The sequence below is a fragment of the Salmo salar genome, chromosome ssa06 (assembly GCF_905237065.1).
Source record: "Salmo salar chromosome ssa06, Ssal_v3.1, whole genome shotgun sequence".
In the NCBI taxonomy this organism is placed as follows: domain Eukaryota; kingdom Metazoa; phylum Chordata; class Actinopteri; order Salmoniformes; family Salmonidae; genus Salmo; species Salmo salar.
In genome coordinates this window covers 13,998,177-14,023,464 of record NC_059447.1, presented here as the reverse complement: position 1 = coordinate 14,023,464, position 25,288 = coordinate 13,998,177, and the positions used below count along the sequence as shown (strand labels likewise).

Genomic DNA, 25,288 nt, shown 5'->3' with positions numbered 1-25,288 from the left:
TCTCACCTGTATGAATGAAGACTATCCTATAATATTAATCCACATCTCACCTGTATGAATGAAAACTATCCCATAATATTACCTACATCTCACCTGTATGAATGAAGACAATCCCATAATATTACCTATATCTCACCTGTATGAATGAAGACTATCCCATAATATTACCTACATCTCACCTGTATGAATGAAGACAATCCCATAATATTACCTACATCTCACCTGTATGAATGAAGAACATACCATAATATTACCTACATCTCACCTGTATGAATGAAAACTATCCCATAATATTAATCCACATCTCACCTGTATGAATGAAGACTATCCCATAATATTACCTACATCTCACCTGTATGAATGAAAACTATCCCATAATATTAATCCACATCTCACCTGTATGAATGAAAACTATCCCATAATATTACCTACATCTCACCTGTATGAATGAAGACTATCCTATAATATTACCTACATCTCACCTGTATGAATGAAGACTATCCCATAATATTAATCCACTGGTGTTTACGAGATAGCGATTAGCAAGAGAAAGCGAGCGAGAGAGAATAGTGGCTAATGAAGGTTGAGGAAGTGAGAGCGTTTCCACACACACACACACACACACACACACACACACACACACACACACACACACACACACACACACACACACACACACACACACTGATGCTAATACTATTAGCCTGATGAGCCCATTGCACTCATGTGTCACATCAAAGCATTCTCAGCTATTAATCAGGAACTATCCAGCCCTCCAAGCAAGCGAGGGCCCCAGCTAGCCGCACCGCGACGCAACGCTAACTACACCCCTTAACATCAACACAATGGGGCCATCATTACAGCCGTTAGGCTACTCCTCGGGCCTAGACAGCACACCTTTATCTAGGCATATACATTACACACTCACGGCCAATTCATTTGCCTGCCACGTCTGAGAATACAGGGGGTGGGTGGTGGGGAGGGTTTGTGTGTGTGTGTGTGTGTGTGTGTGTGTGTGTGTGTGTGTGTGTGTGTGTGTGTGTGTGTGTGTGTGTGTGTGTGTGTGTGTGTGTGTGTGTGTGTGTGTGTGTTTGCATGCATGCATGTGTGGCACCTGGCTCCTGTTGCTTACAGTGGGCTCTGTGCCCTGCCTCAGAGCCTCCTAATTAAAGCACCTGTCAGCTAGCTATACAGCCTGTAACCTGGCTGGTCCCTCCTCGCCTGTCAGCTAGCTATACAGCCTGTAACCTGGCTGGTCCCTCCTCGTCTGTCAGCTAGCTATACAGCCTGTAACCTGACTGGTCCCTCCTCGCCTGTCAGCTAGCTATACAGCCTGTAACCTGGCTGGTCCCTCCTCGCCTGTCAGCTAGCTATACAGCCTGTAACCTGGCTGGTCCCTCCTCGTCTGTCAGCTAGCTATACAGCCTGTAACCTGACTGGTCCCTCCTCGCCTGTCAGCTAGCTATACAGCCTGTAACCTGGCTGGTCCCTCCTCGCCTGTCAGCTAGCTATACAGCCTGTAACCTGGCTGGTCCCTCCTCTCCTGTCAGCTAGCTATACAGCCTGTAACCTGGCTGGTCCCTCCTCGCCTGTCAGCTAGCTATACAGCCTGTAACCTGGCTGGTCCCTCCTCGCCTGTCAGCTAGCTATACAGCCTGTAACCTGGCTGGTCCCTCCTCGCCTGTCAGCTAGCTATACAGCCTGTAACCTGGCTGGTCCCTCCTCGTCTGTCAGCTAGCTATACAGCCTGTAACCTGGCTGGTCCCTCCTCGTCTGTCAGCTAGCTATACAGCCTGTAACCTGACTGGTCCCTCCTCGCCTGTCAGCTAGCTATACAGCCTGTAACCTGGCTGGTCCCTCCTCGCCTGTCAGTTAGCTATACAGCCTGTAACCTGGCTGGTCCCTCCTCTCCTGTCAGCTAGCTATACAGCCTGTAACCTGGCTGGTCCCTCCTCGCCTGTCAGCTAGCTATACAGCCTGTAACCTGACTGGTCCCTCCTCGCCTGTCAGCTAGCTATACAGCCTGTAACCTGACTGGTCCCTCCTCGCCTGTCAGCTAGCTATACAGCCTGTAACCTGGCTGGTCCCTCCTCGTCTGTCAGCTAGCTATACAGCCTGTAACCTGGCTGGTCCCTCCTCGTCTGTCAGCTAGCTATACAGCCTGTAACCTGGCTGGTCCCTCCTCGTCTGTCAGCTAGCTATACAGCCTGTAACCTGGCTGGTCCCTCCTCGCCTGTCAGCTAGCTATACAGCCTGTAACCTGGCTGGTCCCTCCTCGCCTGTCAGCTAGCTATACAGCCTGTAACCTGACTGGTCCCTCCTCGCCTGTCAGCTAGCTATACAGCCTGTAACCTGGCTGGTCCCTCCTCGCCTGTCAGCGAGCTATACAGCCTGTAACCTGGCTGGTCCCTCCTCGCCTGTCAGCTACCTATACAGCCTGTAACCTGGCTGGTCCCTCCTCGCCTGTCAGCTAGCTATACAGCCTGTAACCTGGCTGGTCCCTCCTCGTCTGTCAGCTAGCTATACAGCCTGTAACCTGACTGGTCCCTCCTCGCCTGTCAGCTAGCTATACAGCCTGTAACCTGGCTGGTCCCTCCTCGTCTGTCAGCTAGCTATACAGCCTGTAACCTGGCTGGTCCCTCCTCGCCTGTCAGCTAGCTATACAGCCTGTAACCTGGCTGGTCCCTCCTCGCCTGTCAGCTAGCTATACAGCCTGTAACCTGACTGGTCCCTCCTCGCCTGTCAGCTAGCTATACAGCCTGTAACCTGGCTGGTCCCTCCTCGCCTGTCAGCTAGCTATACAGCCTGTAACCTGGCTGGTCCCTCCTCGCCTGTCAGCTAGCTATACAGCCTGTAACCTGGCTGGTCCCTCCTCGCCTGTCAGCTAGCTATACAGCCTGTAACCTGGCTGGTGCAGGCAAGCCATTCTCACAGCCTGGCCCTCCTCACCTTGCAGCCACAGCGTATACAATCAATCCTAACAGCAAACACACACACAAACTAGACAGCTAGCTTCCCCCTCCCAGCCCACCGCTCAGATAGCACTAACTCCAGCAGCCCCATCCATTCAGCTGGATATCAGGCACCACACACACAAGCCACCCAGCCTAAGGGATTACCAGAGGGATAGCGTTGTCTCTTTAATATTAGATACATGTTATACAATGCTAATCCCTAATATAAACCGTTTTGTCCCTTTGTTTTGGCTGAAGTGATGTACGGCGCTTTGGTTTTGAATGAATTGGGGCAGGAGGGGGGTGAAGTTGGGGGTTTGGAGGGCTGGCTCCTAACTCACTGGTTCTCCTGGTGTTGGTCTGATAGCTAACAGTTTTCTCGTGAAAATCCAGGCAGACACCAGATAGTGATATAGTTTCCTTTGATAGTTCAACACTGAGGTTGAATGGAGGTCAGACTACATGTATTAGACACTCTGCCCCTCCCCCACTCTCCAGTAGACTGTCAGCCTGCTGAACAAGCCCCTCCCCCACTCTCCAGTAGACTGTCAGCCTGCTGAACAAGCCCCTCCCCACTCTCCAGTAGACTGTCAGCCTGCTGAACAAGCCCCTCCCCACTCTCTAGTAGACTGTCAGCCTGCTGAACAAGCCCCTCCCCCAACTCTAGTAGACTGTCAGCCTGCTGAACAAGCCCCTCCCCCAACTCTAGTAGACTGTCAGCCTGCTGAATAAGCCCCTCCCCCACTCTCCAGTAGACTGTCAGCCTGCTGAACAAGCCCCTCCCACAACTCTAGTAGACTGTCAGTCTGCTGAACAAGCCCCTCCCCAACTCTAGTAGACTGTCAGCCTGCTGAACAAGCCCCTCCCCCACTCTCCAGTAGACTGTCAGCCTGCTGAACAAGCCCCCTCCCCCAACTCTAGTAGACTGTCAGCCTGCTGAACAAGCCCCTCCCCCACTCTCCAGTAGACTGTCAGCCTGCTGAACAAGCCCCTCCCCCAACTCTAGTAGACTGTCAGTCTGCTGAACAAGCCCCTCCCCCACTCTCCAGTAGACTGTCAGCCTGCTGAACAAGCCCCTCCCCCACTCTCCAGTAGACTGTCAGTCTGCTGAACAAGCCCCTCCCCCACTCTCCAGTAGACTGTCAGCCTGCTGAACAAGCCCCTCCCCCACTCTCTAGTAGACTGTCAGTCTGCTGAACAAGCCCCTCCCCCACTCTCTAGTAGACTGTCAGCCTGCTGAACAAGCCCCTCCCCCACTCTCCAGTAGACTGTCAGCCTGCTGAACAAGCCCCTCCCCCACTCTCCAGTAGACTGTCAGCCTGCTATACAAGCCCCTCCCCCACTCTCCAATAGACTGTCAGCCTGCTGAACAAGCCCCTCCCCCACTCTCCAGTAGACTGTCAGCCTGCTGAACAAGCCCCTCCCCCACTCTCCAGTAGACTGTCAGCCTGCTGAACAAGCCCCTCCCCCACTCTCCAGTAGACTGTCAGCCTGCTGAACAAGCCCCTCCCCCACTCTCCAGTAGACTGTCAGCCTGCTGAACAAGCCCCTCCCCACTCTCCAGTTGACTGTCAGCCTGCTGAACAAGCCCCTCCCCCACTCTCCAGTAGACTGTCAGCCTGCTGAACAAGCCCCTCCCCCACTCTCCAGTAGACTGTCAGTCTGCTGAACAAGCCCCTCCCCACTCTCCAGTAGACTGTCAGTCTGCTGAACATGCCCCTCCCCACTCTCCAGTAGACTGTCAGTCTGCTGAACAAGCCCCTCCCCCACTCTCCAGTAGACTGTCAGTCTGCTGAACAAGCCCCTCCCCCACTCTCCATATGCTGACCCCTCTCTCTCTCTCTCAGTTGGCATGGGAAATATATATTTACATTGCCAAAGCAAGTGAACTAGAAAATCAACAAAAGTGAAATAAACAATGAGAAATGAACAGTAAACATTGCACTGACAAAAGTTTCAACAGAATAAAGACATTTCAAATGTTATATTATGGCTATGTACAGTGTTGTAAGAATGTGCAAATAGTTAAAATACAAAAGGGAAAATAAATAAACAAAATATGGGTTGTATTTGCAATGGTGTTTGTTCATCACTGGTTGCCCTTTTCTTGTGACAACAGGTCACCAATCTTTCTGCTGTGATGGCATCAAAAGTGGATTTGTTTACGAGTTCTTTGTGGGTCTGTGTAATCTGAGGGAAATCTGTGTCTCTAATATGGTCATACATTTGGCAGGAGGTTAGGAAGTGCAGCTCAGTTTCCACCTCATTTTGTGGGCAGTCTGACTACGGCAGCCTTTCTCAATAGCAAGACAATGCTCACTGAGTCTGTACATAGTCAAAGCTTTCCTTCATTTTGGGTCAGTCACAGTGGTCAGATGAGTGGACCCCAGACATCACAAACATCAAGGCAAATGGGTTCTAGAACGTATTCAAGTATTTTTTGCCAGATCGTTATTGGGATGTCAAATTGTATGTTCCTTTTGATGGCGTAGAAGGTCCTTCATGACTTGTCTCTCAGATGGCTCACAGCTCTGTGGAAGTTACCTGTGGTGCTGATGTTTAGGCTGAGCAAGGTATAGTTTTTGGAATGCTCTAGGGCAATGGTGCCTCTCTCTCTCTCTTTCTTTCTTTCTTTCTTTCTCTCTCTCTCCCTCCCTCCCCCTCTCTTTCTCTCCCTTTCTCGCTTCCTCCCGCTCTCTCTCCCCCTTTCTTTCTCTCTCTTTCTCTCCCTTTCTCTCTCTCTCCCTTTCTTTCTCTATCACTCTCTCTCTCTCTTTCTTTCTCTGCCTTTCTCTCTCCCTCCCTCTCACTCTCACTCTCTATCGTATAATCTAAAAATCCAGAAGAAAAAAGGCTTGTTATAAAATAGATGACTTTCTATAATTAGATGTAAAGTAACTAGGCTGGTCTCTGTGTGGCTGTTTGGCCACACACACACATATGCATGTGTGAATGCACAGACACACTCATGCTGACTTACACACACACCCCTCCCCCTGCAAGGTCAGTTCATCGCGTCAGCGTCCGCGCATGGCGTGCAGTGCAGAGCAGACAAGCACACATCTGTTGCTTGAGGACACAGTCATTTGTCCCACATCCAGTATGCAGTATGCATGTCAGAGCAGAGAGAGGAGAGGAAGCAGTGTAACCTAGTGGACAGAGACGGCAGGAGGGAACGGAGGGAGGGAGGGAGGGAGGGAGGGAGGGAGGGAGGGAGGGAGGGAGGGAGGGAGGGGAAGCAACGGAGCGGAACAGAAGGAGGAACAGAGAAGGGGAACAGAGGGAGGAACAGAGAAGGGGAACAGAGGGAGGAACAGTGAAGGGGAACAGAGGGAGGAACAGAGAAGGGGAACAGAGGGAGAAACAGAGAAGGGGAACAGAGGGAGGAACAGAGAAGGGGAACAGAGGGAGAAACAGAGAAGGGGAACAGAGGGAGGAACAGAAAAGGGGAACAGAGGGAGGAACAGAGAAGGGGAACAGAGGGAGGAACAGAGAAGGGGAACAGAGGGAGAAACAGAGAAGGGGAACAGAGGGAGGAACAGAGAAGGGGGGCAGAGGGAGGAACAGAGAAGGGGAACAGAGGGAGGAACAGAGAAGGGGGGCAGAGGGAGGAACAGAGAAGGGGAACAGAGGGAGGAACAGAGAAGGGGAACAGAGGGAGGAACAGAGAAGGGGGGCAGAGGGAGGAACAGAGAAGGGGAACAGAGGGAGGAACAGAGAAGGGGAACAGAGGGAGGAACAGAGAAGGGGAACAGAGGGAGGAACAGAAAAGGGGAACAGAGAGAGGAACAGTGAAGGGGAACAGAGGGAGGAACAGAGAAGGGGAACAGAGGGAGAAACAGAGAAGGGGAACAGAGGGAGGAACAGAGAAGGGGAACAGAGGGAGAAACAGAGAAGGGGAACAGAGGGAGGAACAGAAAAGGGGAACAGAGGGAGGAACAGAGAAGGGGAACAGAGGGAGGAACAGAGAAGGGGAACAGAGGGAGAAACAGAGAAGGGGAACAGAGGGAGGAACAGAAAAGGGGAACAGAGGGAGGAACAGAGAAGGGGAACAGAGGGAGGAACAGAGAAGGGGAACAGAGGGAGAAACAGAGAAGGGGAACAGAGGGAGGAACAAAGAAGGGGAACAGAGAGAGGAACAGTGAAGGGGAACAGAGGGAGGAACAGTGAAGGGGAACAGAGGGAGAAACAGAGAAGGGGAACAGAGGGAGGAACAAAGAAGGGGAACAGTGGGAGGAACAGAAAAGGGGAACAGAGGGAGGAACAGAGAAGGGGAACAGAAGGAGGAACAGAGAAGGGGAACAGAGGGAGGAACAGAAAAGGGGAACAGAGAGAGGAACAGTGAAGGGGAACAGAGGGAGGAACAGTGAAGGGGAACAGAGGGAGGAACAGAGAAGGGGAACAGAGGGAGGAACAAAGAAGGGGAACAGTGGGAGGAACAGAAAAGGGGAACAGAAGGAGGAACAGAGAAGGGGAACAGAGGGAGGAACAGAAAAGGGGAACAGAGAGAGGAACAGTGAAGGGGAACAGAGGGAGGAACAGTGAAGGGGAACAGAGGGAGGAACAGAGAAGGGGAACAGAGGGAGGAACAGAGAAGGGGAACAGAGGGAGGAACAGAAAAGGGGAACAGAGAGAGGAACAGTGAAGGGGAACAGAGGGAGGAACAGTGAAGGGGAACAGAGGGAGGAACAGAGAAGGGGAACAGAGGGAGGAACAGAGAAGGGGAACAGAGGGAGGAACAGAGAAGGGGAACAGAGGGAGAAACAGAAAAGGGGAACAGAGAGAGGAACAGTGAAGGGGAACAGAGGGAGGAACAGAGAAGGGGAACAGAGGGAGGAACAGAAAAGGGGAACAGAGGGAGGAACAGAAAAGGGGAACAGAGGGAGGAACAGTGAAGGGGAACAGAGGGAGGAACAGTGAAGGGGAACAGAGGGAGGAACAGAAAAGGGGAACAGAGGGAGGAACAGAAAAGGGGAACAGAGGGAGGAACAGAGAAGGGGAACAGAGGGAGAAACAGAGAAGGGGAACAGAGGGAGGAACAAAGAAGGGGAACAGAGAGAGGAACAGTGAAGGGGAACAGAGGGAGGAACAGTGAAGGGGAACAGAGGGAGAAACAGAGAAGGGGAACAGAGGGAGGAACAAAGAAGGGGAACAGAGGGAGGAACAGAGAAGGGGAACAGAGGGAGGAACAGTGAAGGGGAACAGAGGGAGGAACAGTGAAGGGGAACAGTGGGAGGAACAGAAAAGGGGAACAGAAGGAGGAACAGAGAAGGGGAACAGAGGGAGGAACAAAGAAGGGGAACAGAGAGAGGAACAGTGAAGGGGAACAGAGGGAGGAACAGTGAAGGGGAACAGAGGGAGAAACAGAGAAGGGGAACAGAGGGAGGAACAAAGAAGGGGAACAGTGGGAGGAACAGAAAAGGGGAACAGAGGGAGGAACAGAAAAGGGGAACAGAGAGAGGAACAGTGAAGGGGAACAGAGGGAGGAACAGTGAAGGGGAACAGAGGGAGGAACAGAGAAGGGGAACAGAGGGAGGAACAGAGAAGGGGAACAGAGGGAGGAACAGAAAAGGGGAACAGAGAGAGGAACAGTGAAGGGGAACAGAGGGAGGAACAGTGAAGGGGAACAGAGGGAGGAACAGAGAAGGGGAACAGAGGGAGGAACAGAGAAGGGGAACAGAGGGAGGAACAGAGAAGGGGAACAGAGGGAGAAACAGAAAAGGGGAACAGAGAGAGGAACAGTGAAGGGGAACAGAGGGAGGAACAGAGAAGGGGAACAGAGGGAGGAACAGTGAAGGGGAACAGAGGGAGGAACAGTGAAGGGGAACAGAGGGAGGAACAGAGAAGGGGAACAGAGGGAGGAACAGAGAAGGGGAACAGAGGGAGGAACAGAAAAGGGGAACAGAGAGAGGAACAGTGAAGTGGAACAGAGGGAGGAACAGAGAAGGGGAACAGAGGGAGGAACAGAGAAGGGGAACAGAGGGAGGAACAGAGAAGGGGAACAGAGGGAGGAACAGAGAAGGGGAACAGAGGGAGGAACAGAGAAGGGGAACAGAGGGAGGAACAGAGAAGGGGAACAGAGGGAGGAACAGAAAAGGGGAACAGAGGGAGGAACAGAAAAGGGGAACAGAGGGAGGAACAGTGAAGGGGAACAGAGGGAGAAACAGTAAAGGGGATACACCAGAATAGAGGAGAGGAGGGAAAGAATGACTACAAAACAAAATGAGACTAAGGAGTCGCTACAGAGAGGAAACACAGACATTAACGAGTGACTAGTGTAAAACAACTTAACAAGGGATTCACAAAAAAACATGATAAGAGCGGGGGAAGACTAATCAACGTCAGAGAGGGAAAAAGAGGTGCGGGGAAAGACACTTCAGATGCACGCACATAGAGCAACAAGTCCCCGTCGTATTGTGAAGCAGGCAGCTGGTTGGAGGGTCCCCCGAGACTTATTAAAATGGAATTCCTGTTGCTAATCTTTGTTTTCTCACAAAAGGGATGACACGTCCCAGAGAGGCATGCTGCATGTATATTTAATGGCAGAAAACTCGGCATATATTTAGCAGCAGAGGTGGCGTAGCGTCTCATTGTTTAGGTGGCTTGCGTGTCACCACCACGGCGCCGCCCGCTGCTTCACTGACAGTCACTAAATCGCAGCCCATTATTTGGGTTTATCTGCATTCAGCTAACATCAACACCCCCTCCTCTGGGGGTGTGTCCATGACATAGACTGACCAGGTGAAAGCTAGGATCCCTTATTGATGTCACCTGTTAAATCCACTTCAATCAGTGTAGATGAAGGGGAGGAGACAGGTTAAAGAAGGAGTTTCAAGGCTTGAGACAATTGAGACATGGATTGTGTTTGTGTGCTACTAATGTTTTGTCCACTCAGTGTATGTACAGGTTGACGGACACGCATCTGAAGCATGTCATCTAGGAGAGGAACAACACTAAAGTACAGGAACAACAGTCATATTGTATTACTATCTATATTACTGATATTACAGCCTTCACTCAGTAGGCTAGAAATAACACCCACATTCAACCTCCTCATCACACTGGAAGCATTGGAGCTCAATCCCCTGGGGTCTACAGGGGCCCTCTGGGGCCACTAAAGACAGAGCCAGTAGGGAGGGACAGTCTGGGCTGTTATGAGGGGAACAATGCACCTGTCTGGGGTGGAAGGTTTAACCACACACGCACCCCAGCCCAGAGTCTCAACTCTCGCCCGTTTCGCCTGCTGCCCTCGCCCAGTGTGTGTATCTGTTATGTTCGCTGAAAGATTACAATAATAAAATTGAAATAAAATTTAAAACAAGTAATCTGGATTTTCTGCATGAGCCGTTAATAATATCTAACAGCTGTCACATGTAATACAGCCACACCGAGGTGGGCCTGAGGCTGTCTGACGAGAAGCAGGCTGATACTACGGAGGGAGAGGGGAAAGGAGAAGAGAGGAGAGCAGAGGAGAGGTGAGGAGAGGCGTGGAGAGAGAGAGAGAGAGAGAGAGAGAGAGAGAGAGAGATACATCGTTACAATACTGTTTATAGACATAATATGACATTTGAAATGTCTTTATTCTTTTGGAACTTCTGAGTGTTATGTTACCTGTTAATCTTTATTGTTTATTTCACTTTTGAAATCCAAGCCCCTGAAACCTGATACAGGAAGGCATTACCCAGCATGCCGCTCTCTCTCACCCAGGAGTCTCCTTTGTGTTGTTCTTGTGGTGCCGCCCCGTGCTGCAGGGCCAGGGTTCCACCATGGCACCAGGCCACATGGTGTGGAGGGGGGAAGGGAAGGGCGGCTGGCGGACTGTTTGAAGAGCCCCGTCTCTGTGACCACACTGACTCTCCAGCCAGAAGTGGCTGTTGCGAAGCCAAGCACCAGCTAGCTACTCCGGACACAGACTGCTCCACACACACAAACATCCCCCTTACCTTCACGGAATGGGATGTGAGCAAACGAGCTCCACTGCATTTAGTATCTTCAGAGAAATCTGATCAAATCCGTCCTGTACTACTAATGAATACTTGATTGGATGATTGTCTCATTCTTTTGATGTTGGCTATTACAATAATACTAATTATTACTGTAACGACATCTGTTATTACTGTAATGACATCTGTTATTACTGTAATGACATCTGTTATTACTGTAATTACATATGTTATTACTGTAATGACATCTGTTATTACTGTAATTACATATGTTATCTGTTATTACTGTATTGACATATGTTATTACTGTAATGACATATGTTATTACTGTAATGACATCTATTATTACTGTACTGACATATGTTATTACTGTAATTACATCTGTTATTATTGTAATGAAATCTGATATTACACTAATGACATATGTAATTACAGTAACGACATCTGTCTGTTTGAATGGTCCATGTGTCAATAACAGGGATGCCCTCACCCCGCTCTTCACTTCACCCTATGACTGAGTTGGAGACAGACACTGAATCTGGATAGTGACCTCATAGCTCAGGTTAAGGACAGATACTGAATCTGGATAGTGACCTCATAGCTCAGGTTAAGGACAGATACTGAATCTGGATAATGACCTCATAGCTCAGGTTAAGGACAGATACTGAATCTGGATAGTGACCTCATAGCTCAGGTTAAGGACAGACACTGAATCTGGATAGTGACCTCATAGCTCAGGTTAAGGACAGATACTGAATCTGGATAGTGACCTCATAGCTCAGGTTAAGGACAGATACTGAATCTGGATAGTGACCTCATAGCTCAGGTTAAGGACAGACACTGAATCTGGATAGTGACCCCATAGCTCAGGTTAAGGACAGATACTGAATCTGTATAATGACCCCATAGCTCAGGTTAAGGACAGATACTGAATCTGGATAGTGACCCCATAGCTCAGGTTAAGGACAGATACTGAATCTGGATAGTGACCCCATAGCTCAGGTTAAGGACAGATACTGAATCTGGATAGTGACCTCATAGCTCAGGTTAAGGACAGATACTGAATCTGTATAGTGACCTCATAGCTCAGGTTAAGGACAGATACTGAATCTGGATAGTGACCTCATAGCTCAGGTTAAGGACAGACACTGAATCTGGATAATGACCTCATAGCTCAGGTTAAGGACAGATACTGAATCTGGATAGTGACCTCATAGCTCAGGTTAAGGACAGATACTGAATCTGGATAGTGACCTCATAGCTCAGGTTAAGGACAGACACTGAATCTGGATAGTGACCCCATAGCTCAGGTTAAGGACAGATACTGAATCTGTATAATGACCCCATAGCTCAGGTTAAGGACAGATACTGAATCTGGATAGTGACCCCATAGCTCAGGTTAAGGACAGATACTGAATCTGGATAGTGACCCCATAGCTCAGGTTAAGGACAGATACTGAATCTGGATAGTGACCTCATAGCTCAGGTTAAGGACAGATACTGAATCTGTATAGTGACCTCATAGCTCAGGTTAAGGACAGATACTGAATCTGGATAGTGACCTCATAGCTCAGGTTAAGGACAGATACTGAATCTGGATAATGACCTCATAGCTCAGGTTAAGAACAGATACTGAATCTGGATAGTGACCTCATAGCTCAGGTTAAGAACAGATACTGAATCTGGATAATGACCTCATAGCTCAGGTTAAGGACAGATACTGAATCTGGATAATGACCTCATAGCTCAGGTTAAGAACAGATACTGAATCTGGATAATGACCTCATAGCTCAGGTTAAGGACAGATACTGAATCTGGATAGTGACCCCATAGCTCAGGTTAAGGACAGATACTGAATCTGGATAGTGACCCCATAGCTCAGGTTAAGGACAGATACTGAATCTGGATAGTGACCCCATAGCTCAGGTTAAGAACAGATACTGAATCTGGATAGTGACCCCATAGCTCAGGTTAAGGACAGATACTGAATCTGGATAGTGACCCCATAGCTCAGGTTAAGGACAGATACTGAATCTGGATAGTGACCCCATAGCTCAGGTTAAGGACAGATACTGAATCTGGATAATGACCTCATAGCTCAGGTTAAGGGCAGACGAGAGCGTATACCGCCACTACCCCTACCATCAAGACTTGACCACTTGACCGGCTCCGTGTAGCGGGCAGGGCAGTGTAGACTGATTTCCATGGGGGCAGTGTAGACTGATTTCCAGGGGGGCAGTGTAGACTGATTTCCAGGGGGGCAGTGTAGACTGATTTCCTGGGGAGCAGTGTAGACTGATTTCCTGGGGAGCAGTGTAGACTGATTTCCAGGGGGGCAGTGTAGACTGATTTCCTGGGGAGCAGTGTAGACTGATTTCCATGGGGGCAGTGTAGACTGATTTCCATGGGGGCAGTGTAGACTGATTTCCAGGGGGAGTAACGTTAGCAAGCAGGCTGCAGGGTGACAGCTGGTGGCAGCAGCCGGTCGATCCCTCCACACCAGGTGTGTGTTTCAGCCAGGTGTAGGGTGCCACCATGCCAGGTGATCGCCAGCCATTTAACGAGACCTCATGACATCATGTCTGCTCCGTGACGGTCATGTCATCTCACGACAATCCACACAAACAAGCCCAGTGACTCTGGAAGGCTGGAGGCTTGGAGGCCAACACGCTTTTACAGAGGCCCAGAAAGGGTGCAGAACACGAGGCATCAGTACAAAGAGCCGTGGCCAAATGCAACTTGGCATAAGACCCACGTTCTGTCACTACACTCCCACCACAGCGGCTCCCTGAAACAAGTTGCTTTTTAATATCATATTTTGTGGGCTATTTAAGATGTCATTTTTTGTTTGCTCAGACTTCAAAGGTAGGTCTCAGAGCTTTATTAGTTTTCCTTCGCCAAATCCCAAAACTGCTTGTGATTTTGAGAGTTGGCACCAAATAATTACAGTGAGGCACTGCAGCCAGAGTCCAGCCACTGCCCCGCCCCCCCCCGGCCCCGCCCCCGGCCCTCCCCTTCTGGCCAGACTATCAGCAGTGACCGGGGGAGTGAAGGAGAACTCAGTGTTCACAACACACTGCAAGGCCAAGACGGCGGCAGTCCCATCCTATCTCACAAACAACCTTCACCCACTCCACTCCCCTCACCCACCAAGGTTTCTTTTTAAGACAAGCCACTTTTCTAACTCCACCAAACACCTGTGTTTTGTCTTTGATGCCCTCCTCCTCCCACCAGCCCCCCAGGCCATTGGGATATTCCAGCAATGAGGCATTCAATAAAAACCCATTGTAAAGTGATTTATTCCCCTTTGGAAGGAAAAATACAAGGGGGTTGAAGCCAGACAGAAGTGCTAACCTTTGAAGAGGCGATCTGCTCGGATATCCAGCCAGCCAGGACATTAAAAGCCAGGGGACTGACAGGGACATCCTAGCAGAAAACAATAAATAGGGAGGAGAGGGTGCTTTTTATCTTTAACAACACGCAGTAAAACACACAAAGTTGGTCCTCTGCAACAATAGCAATAGAGGAGACTGGCTGAAACAGAAGTGTCAGGAAAGACCACTGGCTTCCCAGACACAAGGCTCTTCCTCATCTGAATGAGACCACTGGCTTCCCAGACACAAGGCTCTTCCTGGTCAGAATGAGACCACTGGCTTCCCCGACACAAGGCTCTTCCTCATCTGAATGAGACCACACTGGCTTCCCAGACACAAGGCTCTTCCTCATCTGAATGAGACCACTGGCTTCCCAGACACAAGGCTCTTCCTGGTCAGAATGAGACCACTGGCTTCCCAGACACAAGGCTCTTCCTCATCTGAATGAGACCACTGGCTTCCCCGACAAAAGGCTCTTCCTGGTCAGAATGAGACCACTGGCTTCCCAGACACAAGGCTCTTCCAAATCTGAATGAGACCACACTGGCTTCCCAGAGACAAGCCTCTTCCAGGTCAGAATGAGACCACTGGCTTCCCAGAGACAAGCCTCTTCCAGGTCAGAATGAGACCACTGGCTTCCCAGAGACAAGCCTCTTCCAGGTCAGAATGAGACCACTGGCTTCCCAGAGACAAGCCTCTTCCAGGTCAGAATGGGGGGGGTTGAAACAGAGGAGAGGATCAAGGACAGCAAGAGGCAAAGAGAGAAGAAAAAGGAGAAGAGAGAGACGAGAGAAGAGAGAAAGAGAGAAGAGAGAGAAGAGAGGAAGAGAGAAGAGAGAGGAGAGGGAAAGAGAGAGAAGAGAGAGATAAAGAGAAGAGGAGAGAGAAGAGAGAGAAAGAGAGAGAAGAGAGAGAGAGAAGGGGGAGAGAGAAAGAGAAGAAAGAGAGAAGAGAGAGAAAGAGAGAGAAGAGAGAGAGAGAAGGGGGAGAGAGAAAGAGAAGAAAGAGAGAAGAGAGAGAAAGAGAGAGAAGAGAGAGAGAAGGGGGAGAGAGAAAGAGAAGAAAGAGAGAAGAGAGAGAAAGAGAGAGAAGAGAGAGAGAGAAGGGGGAGAGAGAAAGAGAAGAAAGAGAGAAGAGAGAGAAAGAGAGAAGAGAGAGAAGAAAGAGAGAAGAGAGAGAGAAACAGAAGAAAGAGAAAAGAGAGAGAAGAAAGATAGAAAAGAGAGAGAGAAGAGAGAGAAGAGAGTGGGACATGTAAGGGAAGAGGAGCGAGTGTGTGTGTGTGTGCCGGTTTGTGTGTGTGTGTGTGTGTGTGTGTGTGTGTGTGTGTGTGTGTGTGTGTGTGTGTGTGTGTGTGTGTGTGTGTGTGTGTGTGTGTGTGTGTGTGTGTGTGTGTGTGTGTGTGTGTGTGCGTTTGTTTGTCTGTCTGTCCCTTTGTGTCTTTTAGAATGTGACATAAATATGACCGTTGATTACATGGGGTGTTGAGAGCAGCTCTCAGCCATGGACGGTCCCCTCCAGAGCCGAAGCCCTTCTACCAACCCTAACCCTAACCCCCATACTGTTTTAACAGACACACCTCCCAGATGCACCCCAATGACCAGAACAGTATGGCTGAAAGATGACCCCCAGGTCATAAATGGCAGCAGTAAAGACAGCTCCACTGTGTCTCCTAGTTTTCTGCTATCAGGTCGGTTGTGCTTCGCTCTGCTAAACAACCAGAAGGGTAGTTAGAAAACCGTTTGAATGAATACGGTGTATATTTAGCTTTGTGGCAGAATGAAATGACCCAACACCAATAAGTAGAATCTGTGCCTCTGTGTGTGTGTGTATAGGAACAGAGGAATAGTTATTCCGTTAGATTCAGCGAGGACATTGCTAGACTAGTACAGGCTACACATCGACCACCTGACTTGCAGGACACATGACTGTCTGGCTGCTCTGGGTGAAGAGAGACAGTGGCAGATACATGTCTAGTTGGTTCAGCAACATGCTTCAACAGACAAGTGAGAGAATATAGACTTCCTTATGGCGTCCACTCGCTCTCTGTACAGGGGCCCAGATTGCAACTGAAATCTCCCTTCTGTGGAACCGACAGTGTGCGTTTCCTACCAAAACATGTCGAAATATCGTAACCCAGCGAGGAACAGAGCGGTTACCAAGCCAAGAGAGGGAGTCGCAACAGCAGCGCCAGTTTACAGACGTCTTTCAGCAGCCAGAGTGGAGAGAGATGGTTGATGATAAACACCCCTAAAATCAGACAGAGGAACTTCTTTCAAGGAGCCACAGCACAAACCTGCTTCTGAATGCATTTTTACACCAACTCTGAAATATTCATGCTTTTTGTAAAGTATTCATGGGAACCAGTGTGTGAGTTAGTCCCCGGGGGAAAAGCACAGAGAAAACTGAAGGATTCAACACACTCAGCAAACAAGGTGATCTGTTTTCCCTAATGGTAGTAGTGCCCAGGACAAGACAGTTGAAGATACACTAATGACTCCTAGAAGACAAAAGAAACCTGTTTAGTCGAAGATGTTAAAATGGGATTTCAGCCACGTACAGTAGGAATATTGAGTCTGTGTTGGATGGTCTAAGGCCACATTTTGTTGAGAATCTATTTCCACATTTTGTTATTTCTTAAAGTTCCGTTAGAAAGGTTTCACCAAGTAGTTCTGAAAGTAGCGCTCATGAGCCAAAACAGGTCCCTGAAAACTGTGCACAATTGTGTATTACATCATCCATTTGGTATGACGTTACGTCCTGCAATAAAAAACATTTGTATAATCCTGTATGATATGTAACCAATTCCAATTTGTACAAAATGTTACAAATTTGTAAGTGCTTAAGAACCCATTCAATCTGCTTAAATGATAAATGCATGATGGTATTGTCTGTAGCTGTGTGAAATATGTAGCTCTGTCCTGTTCAGGTTATTCAGTAGAAGTCCCTACACACTGATAAGAGAGCATCTAGATGCATCATCAACAAATCACATTTTATAAATCACATTTTTTTTACATCAGTTTTTTTCATACTAATTTATCAGTTATACTCAAATTCTCATCCAATAGGTTGCTTTATGTGTTCCAAACATCAAAGGATCAATTCTGGTATCAAAATAATAAATCAAGACAACAACAAAAAACCATACAGTAACAAATCAGTGGATTTGTGAAATGACTTAAAAACAATCTGGTGTTAGTGAAATCAATGAATAGTAAAGCTGAATGCTAGCCATCTTTAACGTTATGTAATTGCCAAGATTTTGTGATTTATTGCAAGAATATCTTAATGCACCTGTTCAAAAACGTTGGCTGGATCCGATGGTGTTTCTAAATGGGCCTACAACTGTCTATTCTTTCCAACAACCTTCCATCAAAATCAATTAGATTGAGTCGTTGACGAATAACCCAGCAAACTGAAATTGGTTCTGTGAACGTTCCCAGAACATTCATTAGGGCTAAATGACTATAAAATGAGGTTGCCCCAAAAGTTCTAATATACAAAAACTTGCCAGTTGTGCTGATGATTATACAATGTTTGTATAAAGCATTCACCCGATGTTGCACGAACGTTCCCAGAACACATTTTGTTATTACATTACCTGGAAACCTAACAACAACATCAGGGGAATGTTCTGTGGTGGTTGTTACAGATTAAAATATTTTGTTATGAAAAACATGATTTTTATGTTTTGGGATGTTATCATTCTAATGTTAGATAAAAACACTAACTAGAACTTAATGTAGAACGTTAGCTAAGGTCCTAGGAATGTTCCCAGTTTACTGGGAAGAGATTGGACCCAGTGGGCAAAAATGCCTAACATTTTCAAATTATGGATTTTGCCAGGAACTCCACATGAGGTGCACACCAACTGGTTATCAATGAGAGATTGAAAAAACACAATAGGTAACTTTACAAATTGTAAAAATCAACTGACAAAAGTATAATACATCAAAAAAATATATGGTTTGCCTTTTTTCCAAATCACTCTCCCTCCCTTCAACCACTGCACTGTAGCTGTTGTCTATGTGGTTGGGGGGAATGCCAGGAAAACCCCTAGAGCACCAACCAGGCATTCACAGACATACCCAGACCTGCTGCCATATTGCCCTTTATAAGAGCTAACCGCGTCACAATCTCCTGCAAAGGCCAGGAGTGCATGCCTGACAGACAGACGGGAAGAGGCATCGTGAGCCCCTTGTCAACAAATGTATATTGATTTTGATATAATGTATACAGTGTGTGCAGTACATTATATAAAAAAAACATATTTGTATTAGATTTGGTGTAATTGCTATAATCAGATGTCATTTCGACAAATGACACTGTACTAGAAGAGCATAGCAGGATATTTAAATCAACACTATGGGGGACTCCAAAATGCAACGTCTCAGCATAATTCAGAAACAGGGAAATAGTAGGGGAAACGATGACTCAGCCTTTGCCAAATATGAATCAAATATTCAATAACTTCTATAGATGATTTAATTATTTAACCATACCCCGCACCTGCCTGTAACATATAAGAAATATGGTGCTGTTGTCCTTTATGGTGACCCCAATGACCTTAAAGTTGCAAGTGGGTATATCATCTAATGACAATGAATATTTGTGAAAATTGTGGAAGCATTAATGACAACAACAACAAAATATTATATGAATTATATATGTTATGCAGTTTAATGTCTAAATCCAACTATTTTGTGGTGTTGTTCCACTGGACACAGACGTCAATTCAACTTCTATTCCACATTGGTTCAACATAATTTCTTGAAATGACGTTGAAACAACGTTAATTCAACCAGTGTGTGCCCAGTGGGGTCTCCCCAAATTTTGATAAGCTCCTCCCATACCCTAAAATGTAACTTGTGTGAATATGAACTTCTAACGTTGCACCTTCCCCATGTTTTGGTTGTCCCTATATAATACAGTTGGTCGTCCAGTGGGAACACGCGCGCACGAATCCACGCACGTAGGCACTCCATGTTGACACCGGTGCCTATTTACATGCAGTACACTTCGATAATAGATACCTAAGTCACTGATGCATGCACTGCGAATGCCCGATATAGAAGGAGGATTTTCCCGCGGCTATGCCTATATGTCTGGTTACATACATTAGACCCCCCTTCTGTCGCCGTACGCACTTCCGTGAACAGTGAACGCCCAGGCTTTTGTTCGGGTGCTTGCCATCAACCACAGCAGCATGACACTCATGAATATCACTCAGAATCACCAGCATGTCATTGAAGAAAAATGGGAGGACGCCGGAGAGCTGCGTAAAAAAAACGTGCATTTGGTAAAAACGACCAATTGTCTCATTCATTAGACCACAAGGTTTAAATGAAATAGGCCGCAACAATAGGGTACAATTGACTCCACAAAGTTACCACATTTATTACATGTGGCCCATTAAACCAAATTACAATTCACCCAATCAACAAATGGTGAAGTACAGTAGCAGACATTTTGTTTACAGTAGCCCACAGCGTGTGCGTAATAGAACACCACGGATTTGTAATATGTGCTTGCTTTACATATGCATGATGCAGCCTAATATAACCCGGGGTTTATAAAACCACTAAAACAACATGAACAAATCATGTAGTGTAAATCATAATTATACCGCAAAATCATTCTGGACATATTTTGTGCAAAATTCGTTAGTAACGTCCCTTAGCTGCCAACCTCGCGAGCTAATTTAATTATCTGGCGCAATGCATGCAGGAAGATTGGGGACATTTGGCACAAATTCGATGGACTAATATATTTTCATGTGTTCAAAATGGTCTATGGTGAAACAACACGTATATATATTTTACCAACCTGAATGCGGAGCCATTGGGATGTGAGAAGGGTAGTATTTTCCTGAAGGGAAATGACCGCCATGCTGTACTGAACTGTGGCCGGTGGAGGCGATCCGAGAGGCGGCGCGGTGTACCAACGCGCCCCGCTCCGACAGGAGGTGGGCAGGCGCAGCAAAATCCCGTCCCTCCATACTGGCGAAAGGTGAATAATCCGAAATCCAGCGGGGAGACCAAGATAATCAAATGCAATCCATATAATAATCCTTTATAGGTCTAAGTATTGCATTTAGTTGGTCGAAGGCTTCTCCAGCCAAAAACGTAGCCCCGAATCATCTTTTCTGCAAGAAATAAAAATGAAAAGGGTTTTGATTGACAGAGAGAATGTTTAGAAAATGATAACATTCTAAAGGCCTACAGTTGTTGATGTCATATGCTGGAATAGCGTTACTGTGTTATTTGCCTTACTGTTCTATACAGTTATACATGTCACAGGCTGCTTAAGATATTCAGGACTATTATGCAGAAGCAGTGAACGGTTGAGACAAAAGCGTTGTTCAGTCTTCCCTTCCTTGAGGGAGTGTAAACGCTGCAAGAAAACAACACGGGATCAGCAACAATAAGAACAACCACCCAAATCTTTGTTTTCTACAACCGTATACGACGGACCAAGGGTTTAATGCGACTGACAGGCAGGCCTATAGGCCTACTGAAATCTCTATTGATTATGCTATTGAGGGAAAGGCCTTCCTTGATGTAGCACTGAACCCGTTGGAGCCTGGTTTGAACACATCAGGTCTCTCTGTAGTCTGTTCAAGGTCTTACTTTGTGCACTGAGGGCTGTAAATGTCATAGCCCATACTTGTGTTATTTTATTCATACCTTATCGTACAGTTCATCAGAACAATCAATACATTGACTTTTGTCAGCTGTCAATTTTGGCAAATAGTGTTTAATCTGTGGAGACGTGCATTTAGCACATTTCATTAGATAAATTAAGAATTATTGGGACAAGGACATGCTATTGATGAACTAAATGCATGATTTATAAGACAGAATGCTCAAACCGCACAAAATGAAGGATTTTTTTATTTCCAATTGATTATGCCTAAATGTGCATTAATATCTCTAGGTGAACACTGCTCCCTCCTGATCATATGGTCTTCGACTATTCAACCATAATACAGGCATGTTCATTATTAAAAATAAATGTATAGTTGATCATGTATATTTATTCGGCTCGTGTCAAAATGCTGGTCTATGCATAGGCCTAACAATGGGATAGTCTTGGACGGTCCACGCTTGACTGTAACGGGATTATTTTCACGTATGTGAAATATCTGCGAAGTAATTTTACTGAAACCCCCATGTGAAAATTATACATCAAAATGCACGTCGTCCGAAACGTCGTTATCAATTAATCAAGAACTTGTGCGTGTCCAAACTGTCCATGCAAATAGCTGCTCTCCAGCTCCTCATCTTTCGTGACCCATTTACGCTTTTATTTCAGGTAATCAAAGAGTAGCAACCCTAATATAACCTCTAGCCTTTAGGCTACTGCATAAATACAATATAGCCTATCACTCGAGCTTTCTCTCTCTCATTATAATCAAGTACAAGAGCATGTAATGTGTATAGGGCTAAACCAATATTCCTTCATCTGTAAAATGCTATACATTGGTTATTTTCTCACTTTATTAATTGACTGTACAAGGATAAGTAAACAGTGCAGCCTAGCCAGCTATTTAAAACAATATTTGCATGGACATTGGAAGTATTGGCCAAATATTTTAATTAATATAAATCCCTATGTATAAATGCTGTTCAAGTTTCTTCATCGTGAAAGGTTTGATTTTGACATGAAAAATGCTGAATCCCCCAAATTCTAGTACTAAAAATCCAAGGTGAATGACGGTGGCGAAGACTGTCTTTGTCTCCACATTTAAACTGCTTGCAGTCAGCCATTAGCCTTGCTACAGTCCTTCACCGGGCTGATATAAAGTCATAAACCGCCCGCCTACATGTGTTTGACGACTAAAACACGACTATTTAAGAACAACCTGATTGCAAACCTATATTACCTTTTAGAAATGCGAAGACGCCACGGCTATTTGTGGCGAGTGGGCTATGACCATTTTTATTACAGCGTAATAGGGGAAACGCTTTGTGGTTGGTAGCCTAGCTTACTACACAAAGCTGTGTCGGACTCATGCTATGTGAATTTATTCACGAAAACTATCTTGTTTGCTAACAGGTTCAAATGATCGACGCTAATAATTCAGTCGCATTGCATATTTCATTTGCGGAATCCGTTCGGACACAGGAACTCGGATGATAAATCAAATGATCTTTTATTGGGTCGGATCATGCTGCGGGAGAGGCGCCCATCCACGTCAAACCTGGCGGGGTGGGAATACGCCATAGCAGGGCAACGATTGTAAACATTATTCCCTATACAAATACCACCACGGCGTGGAGGCTATGTTACTGATCCTACATAAACTAAATTGACGGTTGAACAATTTAGAATGATTTGCCAACAGACAATCGAGGTAAATACAAAAATAAATACATGTTAGAGCGGCCATGTAACATGAAATAGGGCGAATTCATATAATATCAGGTCTCCTGTAAAATAAACGACTCAAGCAACTATAATGATTACTCATTTACAAATTGATTAAATGCGTCGTCGATCAATAAATCTCGACCTAACCGATTATGCCGCTACATAATGCAGTTTTGTCTTTGTAAAATAAAAATGTAGGAAAATAAACTGTAGTCTATTCGGTAGATCACCTCATGCCAATTGCAAATATATACTCTAAATATAATTATTGTGTTATAATAATAATAGTTTGGGCTAGGCCTATTCATTTGGTTTTAAATAACGCCAACCGCATAATTAACATTTTAATTTTAAAAGCCAGCCCATAAATAGATATGCGCACAAAGCCTCATATTTACATACATTGAATTTAGACATTGCATGCAGAATTTAATATTGACCTAGCATACACTTGCTTGCAATTATTACACTGTTATAGCCTAGGTGTGTCATACTGTAATTGTGTTGTTTATAAAAAATTACCTGGGCTTTTGTAGAATTGTTACATACATGAATTATTTAGTTATTAGGCCTGTCATTTCAAATGTTGTGTTCGTGGTCGACATAAAGCCATGGTTTAATTTGCTAAGATCAAGAAAATATAAAATACAATTTACTTACTGGTATGTTAAATCCTTGCATAACAATAAATTAGGAAATTAAAAAATAAAGGGGAAAAAATACAGACCAAAAATTACGTTCATTTGGACAAAAGCGTGTGCCTACGGTTACATCCTATAGGTTTTCATTTGGAGCTGCGCAGTACGTCGTTCAATCTGCTGAAAGCACCGGGATTCGGGCTTCTAGACTACAGAATCGAGGCTCGGATCTCCGAACAGCAATTCTCTTTCCCAGTGCACTGATCAGCTCGTGCCTCGCATCTCGGGGAGGGTAAACACATTCGCCCATTGGCCGGATACCTACATGCTAATGAGCTTGTGCCGCTCGCCCGGGGACACACGAGATGTTGATTGGCCCATATCAAGAGCCAATAGTGTAGCGACTGAACAAAGTGATGCGCGCCAGATTTAAAGTTTTACAGTGGGCTTTTTACATGTAGGTTTTAGCATTTCAACATTTGAACAAATAGACATACATCCACAAGACCACCGCTAATAATAAACATTTTCACAATAAAGCCCTGTTGTTTGAATCAAAGCAATTTAGGCTATTAGACTAATAAATATAATAAATAATTAGAGAACTTGTTCAGTATTTTAAATGTTAAAATGTATACTGTAGTTGTCCCTTATGATGTTTCTGTCTGTAAGTAATTAAGTAATTTGTCATTCTGGACGTATCTGTAGTTTTCAGAAATTACACATTGTTTTATTAACACTTTTATCAACATTTTGAATGAGACAAGCATGCACTGTCTATCTAGTTATTATGATAAACCTTTTTCTTGTGTCCAAAATACAAATCTCCCTAAAATCCTTACATTCAAATGCGCATTTAAAACAGTTAAATCAGGCATATTTTGTAATAAAATAATGTATTAAAAATGTCAGTGCCTCGTGGATGGGAACACATTGGTGGATCAATAGACTAGTTGTTCTGATCAAATATTTGGAATAAGGATGTACAATTACGAACGGTCTATATCTTTACGTCTACTACTCAATAATAACTCCTATTTCTGCCTGAAGTGTCTATGAGCACAACAATGAGGTCAGAGCTTTCATGTTGTCACAACTTCAGATAGAAAAGTGTTTCTTCAAAGCATGACAACATGCCTTAAATGCTTATTTTGCAGGGCTATTATTTCAGAAGGTTATGGGCAGGTGTGTTTAGTTCAACCACCTGCGTTGGAAGAAAAACTATAGAAGGCATCATCAGAGTAACATGTGAACATTTCTCCTGTATTTATTATTATATATAAAGGGTTTAAAAACGAGTCCCAATCAATATACGTTTTGATTGGCTGGCACATTGCCAGAGCATTGTCACTCACAGAGTGTAAACAAGAGTCTCATTGGCTGCTGTCCAGTCCGCATTGGGCTGTCTGAAAAAAGAAGAAGCAATAACTGGCCCTGCGGTTTCAAGGCGTCCCAGGGTTAGATGATGAAAGGAGATAAGACGAGACTGTTTCAAGGCGCTCCATACTCGGACCCCATTCGCCCTCGAGCCATATGAGTCAAACGTGAATCAAAGGGAATACGGCGGGCAGGAAGAGGGGAAGTTAAACATTATATATATTTTTAAATTAGGTTATATTTCGGATAAATGCGATGCAACGATGGTTTAGCAGTAAACGTTTTGAGACAACCGCCGCGAATCACCAGATGATTGGAATACAGCGAGTAGATATAGCGTCTCATAGAGAAAGAAGTGAAACAGCGAGCCCGGAGTCCCTCCTCTCGGAGTTTCAATGGAGAAAATGTAAATGGACCCTTTCACCAATAGGCCTATTTAACAACTAGAAATGTTGTGGCTGCTTGAGGTTTGTCGTATATAGTGTTAAACAAATAGCCGTGCTTGCGAAAATACCGCTTGTTATCTTCTGTAGAAATAATATTTGGATGATCACCACGTAGTTAACATTAAAACGTATTTTGCAATAGCCTTCAATAGATCAGTCGCTGTAAAATGAGAGTAGTAT

The 25,288-nt window shown here is 45.8% G+C and overlaps 1 protein-coding gene across 2 annotated transcripts in view; it reads right to left on the bottom strand.

Moving 5' to 3' along the window:
• Positions 1-23,542, bottom strand: part of LOC123743394 (BAH and coiled-coil domain-containing protein 1) — a 129,892-nt gene extending 106,350 nt beyond the window's left edge. For both annotated transcript variants that reach the window (XM_045719822.1, XM_045719823.1), the window contains exons 1-2: positions 23,308-23,542; positions 20,101-20,419 (exon numbers count right to left, since the gene is read on the bottom strand). In XM_045719822.1, the coding sequence (XP_045575778.1) occupies positions 20,101-20,272 (172 nt within the window). In that variant the 5' untranslated portion in view covers positions 20,273-20,419; positions 23,308-23,542. The remainder of the gene's footprint in view (positions 1-20,100; positions 20,420-23,307) is intronic.
• Positions 23,543-25,288: the final 1,746 nt, after the last annotated feature.